The following is a 6,346-nucleotide window of genomic DNA, read 5'->3' on the forward strand; positions in this document are numbered from 1 at the left end:
GTGAGGCAGCGGACGCTACGAAACGCGGCGGAAAAATGTTCAACGAAATCACGGAAGTGGCCACTTTGACCTCGGTGGAAAAAGTTCATCCATCTGCTTCCCGGCCTCTCCTTTTCCCTGTTGCCACTCACGTATTCCATGACGACGAAGATATCCGTGGGCGTGTCGATAACTTCGTACAGACGAATGATGTGCGGGTGTGTACACATCTTTAGGATATTGATCTCCCGGCGCACTTTCTCCCCCATGTCCAGCTGCTTGATGCGATTGCGATTCAAGATCTTGATAGCCACCTGTAGCGATCGAGAGACATGGACGGGAACAAAATAAGGGGACGTTTAGGGGTAATTAAGAGCGGTTATTGAATACGAACGAGCAGACAAGGATAAAATGAGACCAGAAATTTAGGCATGGAAGGGATTTGGAGGGAGCAAACATAGCTTACCAGGTGCCCTGTGATGATGTGCTTGCCGAGCTTGACTTTTCCAAAAGCTCCGATACCCAGGGTCTTGAGCAGGCGGTAATGCCCAACTTGCAAGGGATTATCTGCCATTTTTCTCTTCCCTAGACGCGGCAACGCTTTCTGTCACAACTGCGTTCCACACCTTGCCGCTTGAGCTACGGACTTCAGATGGGCGGTTTTTACACTGCCTCCTTTCCTTCCCTTTTACAAAGGATGTTTCCCCCCGCCTCTAAAAGAGCCTGCCCCACCTTTCTGGCCTTCTTTTGCTTATATAAGATTCGGTGGACTCTCCAAGGCAGCTTGGACACTCAGCACAAGAGAAAGGAAGTTTCCACGTCAATTTGTAGCAATTGCAGCGCTGAATTATGCACACGCTTCTCGACAAACGTCCACCCGGATGTTTTTACACTTGCTGCCGCAACTGCTGCTACTGTAGCAGGCTCAGACTATCTCCTTTTTCCAAAACGCATCTCTTTCCAAGGTCACGCCGATATGATGGTAGCTAGCAGTGTGTTGTGAGGGGCGTTGAAAAAGCGACGATTAGTAAAGGCATGAAGATAGTCTACGACCACGTGGAGCTCAATCACTCTGACTAGCATTCTTTTTCCTAATAATAGTCGCTAAAAGACTTGTATCAGTTTTTTCTGGATCTTGTAATGCGGGAAAGTTAGCTGCATGGTCGTGTCCTCTCCCATCCGCTTTTAGTCGTTATTGAGGTTTCCTCGCCATGCTCAACAGGGAGATGCTCGCATGCCAGCGCACTACACGAATCCTGTTAAAAGACGACGGGACAGCCCTCAACCACATGATCCCTCCTTCAGAGGCTGCACCACCCCATGACGACCGACCGCGTTCATTTCGGACAAAGGGAATGGGACGACGGTCATGGCAAAGGCCCTGGCGCGCCCGCCATCATTCTTCACCCGCACGCCTCACCCAAGCCCGGATCCCTCCTCCTCCACAATCTCCTCCGTAACACGGCGTCCTTCCACCACGTCAAAGTCCATCCGATCAATCCGTTCCCAGGTGCATAAAACCCGCCGTCGTCGCTTCCACGTGATGTCATGGCGGGCGATTTACAACCGCGGACATGTGGTTTTCGCGGGGCAAGTACGCCTCGCTCGCGCTCGCCCGGTATCTTCCCTACTCATCATCTCGGCCGCCCCTCCCAGCCCATCACAGCGGAGGCAATGTTTAAACAGGCCGCAAATTGCGTAAGCTGTGCCTGTCTCCCGCCGCCTCGTGTCTTCGCATGGACTGTAGAGCAGTAGACTCAAGACGTGGTGACGAGAGTGGTGTCAACCTGCTCGATGGAATGGGAAAATTTTTCAATGGAGGCGCTTTTCGAAAAACCTTCTCATCATCGATTTCTCGCCCTCGCCTATTGTTCTATGGAACGGGGCCATTCACCCATTCCTTATGCTTTCCCTCCCCCCCTTTCTAAAATCCCATGGTACACTATCTGCGCATGCACCGACTACGTTGCCCTTTGACAAAGTAGGTGACGTCGCTTGCCGGCATAGCTTGGAAAGCAAGTCGAAAGATAACTCATTTTTTTATCTCTCATAAAATTTCTCACCTTCCTCCCTCCTTTTCACTTTTTTGGTTGCATTACTAGGACGCAATATTATATCATGGCAGCCTCAGCGGGGCAAATGCTCCTGGATGGGCAGCGTACCTCTGGACAAGATGTACGTACAGCTAATGTAACAGCTTCTATGGCTATTGCCAACATCGTGAAATCTTCCTTGGGACCAGTCGGGCTCGACAAAATGCTCGTCGATGACATAGGGGATGTCACCATCACGAATGACGGCGCTACCATCCTGCAACAATTGGAGGTGGAGCATCCTGCAGCGAAGGTTCTTGTCGAGTTGGCACACCTGCAAGACCAAGAAGTGGGGGACGGGACCACCTCCGTCGTGATTGTAGCGGCCGAACTCTTGAAGCGTGGGAACGAGCTGGTCATGAACAAGGTCCATCCCACGAGTATCATGAGCGGATATAGGTTGGCGCTAAAGGAGGCTGTAAGATTCATTAAAGATAAATTGGTGGTTTCCGTGGACCAGGTAAGACTGGGGGCTAGGAGAGGGAGACTAGTCCCTAGGATGTCTCTTACGAGCCCCGCGCCAACAAACAGGGACCACCATACGTAACCCCTACGAAAGAGCTCACATCCTTTGCACAGATTCTTTTGTATTTCCATTCTACCAGATCATGTCGAGCATTCGTCGCGATTCTAATTATGCACCCCTCCCTTCTTCCCACTCGGTTTCATAGCTTCGGCAAGAAAACCTGCTCAACGCGGCGCGCACGTCCATGAGCAGCAAGATCTTGGGAGCAGAAGCGGACTTCTTCGCCAAGCTGGCCGTGGAAGCTGTCTTGTCCGTGAAAGCAGACAGCCAGCACAGGGATTCGGGGAAGACGGTCAGTAAGTACCCCGTCTCTGCCATCCACATCCTCAAGTGCCACGGCCAATCCTCCCTTTCTTCCCACCTGGTGAATGGCTTCGCGCTGGCCGGGGCTCGAGCCGCGCAAGGCATGCCCACGTCCGTCTCTCCGGCGAAAATTGCCCTGTTGGATTTTAGCCTGCAGCGTCATAAAATGCAGATGGGGGTGTCCGTCGTAGTGGAGGACGTCAAGGAAGTGGAACTCATCCGGCAGAGAGAAATGGACATAACCAAAGAACGGATCCAGAAGATTTTGGAAGCCGGGGCCAACGTCGTGCTGACGACCAAGGGTATCGATGACCTGGCCATGAAATACTTCGTCGAGGCGGGGGCGATGGCGGTGCGCCGGGTCAAGAAAGAAGACTTGAAACGGATCGCGCGGGCGACAGGGGGCCAGGTGATCGGTACCTTGGCGGACATGGAGGGGAACGAGGCCTTCGACCCAAGCATGCTAGGCCTGGCGGAGAGGGTGGAGGAGCGTCGGGTAGGGGACGGGGAGATGCTTTACATTTTAGGGGCCAAGGAAGGAAAAGCGGCCACAGTTGTCCTCCGGGGGGCAAACGACTACATGCTCGACGAAATGGACCGGGCCTTGCATGACGCCTTGATGGTGATCAAACGCATGCTGGAAAGCAATTCTTTGGTGGCGGGAGGGGGCGCGGTCGAGGCCGCTTTATCCGTGCACTTGGAGAAATACGCCATGACTTTGGGAAGCAAGGAGCAATTAGCCATCGCCGCCTTTTCAGACGCGCTTTTGGTCATTCCTAGGACCTTGGCCGTCAATGCGGCCCAGGATGCCACCGAGCTGGTGGCAAACTTACGGGCGGCACATTTTGGGGCCCAGCAGCAGCAGCAACAGCCCTCGTCGCAGCCGTCACAGGTCCCGCCCGAGCGGGCGGGAGGGGGCGCGGCCATGGTTGAGGATGGAGGAGGGGAAATTTCCAAGAAAGCGGGGGGGGGCGCGGAAGAGGGGATGTGGTACGCAGGCCTGGACCTGTACAAGGGCCTGGTGCGGAACAATCTGGCCGCAGGGGTGGTGGAGCCCGCCATCAGCAAGATCAAAAGCCTGCGCTTCGCTACCGAGGCAGCAATAACCATTTTGAGGATCGATGACATGATCAAATTGACAGAAAAATCACCGGGACCGCCGGACGGACGTGGGGGCATGCAATAAGCAGGGCACGTAGGGGGGATCCCAGGGCGTAGCAGTCCTCGGACCAGGCTGTTACATTGCGCGCTGTTGAGGGGGGGGCGAGGGTAAGAATTTTGGAAATGGGGTGTGACGGGAGTGGGGATTAGCAGGCCCAGGGCTGCGATTCTCTACACGGGGGAGGCGGGGAGGGGAAGATTGTGTGGAAGGTGAGTGTCAGTGCCGATGTGCAGGGGACCAGCGACGTGTCGCCCGCGTGCTTGGTTGTGAATGTGGAGGGAGGAGGGACACTCGGGGACAAGCAGGCTGGTGAAGTGGACGGATCGGATCGAGAAAGGTGTGCACGGGGCTCCGTTTTGGGAAAAGAGGGGAGCAATTTAAGGAGCGAGACGCAGACAGGAGGGCTATTCATGGACGGCTTTCGATGAAGGCGACAGGCACCGCGGTAACAAGGCGGAGGGGGACAAAAGCGCAGCCGAAGGAAATATGCGATTCCACAGAACAGTAAACCTTTGACATTTGTCTCGCTTGCCTCAAAATAGAGCGACGGTCGATTGCAACTCCGCGTGCCTAGACTCTCTCCAGGTGTTCCACCAGCGGCTCTTCTCCACCACTTTTCCTTCCAATATTCAGTTTATCCTGCATCTTCCCCCATCAATAATTGTCTTATGCACTCTATGCTTTCCTCAATCTAAACATCCGCTTTTCACACATAGGCTCCGTCAAAATGCCGAAGCAGTCTCTTCCTACCTGCACCTTTTTGATCTCCTCGCCTGTTTATTTTCTGCATTTGGTTCCTCTCCTTCCCTCCCCCACACGCGACGCCCCTTTCAGTACACATCTCCATCTGTTCCTCTCCTCCTTTGTCGTTCAAGCCTCGAGTCCTCAAGCTGGAACGCGCGTCATCTCTGTGCCCACGTCTGTAGGCAAGGGGTACCAAAAAAAGGAAGAGGGAGACGTGAGAGAGTTTGAAAGCGCCATTTGGAAGGAAAGGCTGGCATGGGAAAGGCTGACGTCCTGACACAGGCCGTTACCCCTTGAAAGGAAAGGTCTTGTTTTCTCATCATCAAAGGGTGGAGTGAAATGGAGTACGCACGCACAGGAACAGACAAGGAAGGGGCGGGGGAAGCAAGAGGAAACCAACACGAACGCCAGGGAGGGATCATCCCTTTCTCCTTCCCATCTTGGGAACGCAACAGGAGGAGAAAACGAGGGTCTGGGAAGGTGTTCAGAGGCGACGCCCATCGACATGCCCCGGGGAACAAGCGGTGTGGCGGTCGTTCAAAGGGTGTCTGGATCCCAGCCTCTTTCTTTCTTCCTCGATCTATCTCCCCCAGGCACCCGCTCCTCCGCATGTTCCTGCACTTTTTCAGCTCCTCCTCACGTGTCCACAACCACGCACACTCCTCCCAGACTTGGGGGGGGGTACAGGAAGCAAGAGGCACGATACAGACGTTCGCCACCCCCCTACACGCAATGCATCGCATTCCTCTCCTACCCATGGCTCCAAACACCCGGCTAGACGAAATTACACAAACGCTCGACAAAAGAAGAAAGACATTCAAAGCACGCGGTCCCTCTCCTTCACACAAAGGCTTCGAAGGGGGAATATTCATAAGGACGCCTACATTATTAGTCAAGTGGGGCTAGCGAGTGGTCGCACCGTATGATCCTGGTCGCTGGATGTTGAGAGAGACGTGCTCCTCCTCCTTCAGTAAACCTGCCGTCGCGGCCCGGTGCTCCTTCTTTTTCTTGTCATACATCCATGCAACCACACATAGAGCAAGGGTGCCCGCGTAAATACCCGCTGTGCCAATCGTTAGAGAGAAAAAAGAAAAGGGGTGAGACCAGAACATAATCGTTGTGGCGTCCTGCAATCCACGTCCCGCCTGCATCTCTTCTCTCTTCCTTGAAGGCTCTGCCCCCGCGATCCCCCAAAGCCTGCAAAGACCGTGTCATTCCCTGGCTCTTTGCCTTCTCATCTATCCCTCAACTTGTAGACCATCTCGCGTCACGTACCGCCTCCGTAACAGGCCACGGCTGATCTGTGCGGTTCAGTTACCCCATGCACGAAGATAGGCTGTTTGTCAACAATTATCCCCAAGATGATCAAAAAGAGGAAGCCGATGATGGAAAATATGCCACAGCACGGTGCACCTGTTGAGTGAACCAAACATTTCGGTGTGCGATATTCGTGAAATGTGAGGATATCAGCCCGCGCATTCCCGCAGGAGTGAGGGGAAGAGAAAACACAGGGAAGAGTCGGAAAGAGAGGGGGGGGGG

At 54.1% G+C, this 6,346-nt stretch overlaps 1 protein-coding gene across 1 annotated transcript; it reads left to right on the forward strand.

The window, feature by feature from the left end:
- Positions 1–2,079: 2,079 nt before the first annotated feature.
- Positions 2,080–4,983, forward strand: NGA_0401201 (t-complex protein 1 subunit alpha). The gene is made up of 2 exons (XM_005854654.1): positions 2,080–2,532; positions 2,744–4,983. Exons 1-2 carry the CDS (start codon positions 2,098–2,100, stop codon positions 4,085–4,087), a joined length of 1,779 nt encoding a protein of 592 aa, XP_005854716.1. The 5' UTR covers positions 2,080–2,097; the 3' UTR covers positions 4,088–4,983.
- The last annotated feature ends 1,363 nt before the right edge of the window (positions 4,984–6,346 follow it).

This window comes from Nannochloropsis gaditana (genome assembly GCF_000240725.1).
Source record: "Nannochloropsis gaditana CCMP526 unplaced genomic scaffold scaffold427, whole genome shotgun sequence".
NCBI lineage: Eukaryota > Eustigmatophyceae > Eustigmatales > Monodopsidaceae > Microchloropsis > Microchloropsis gaditana.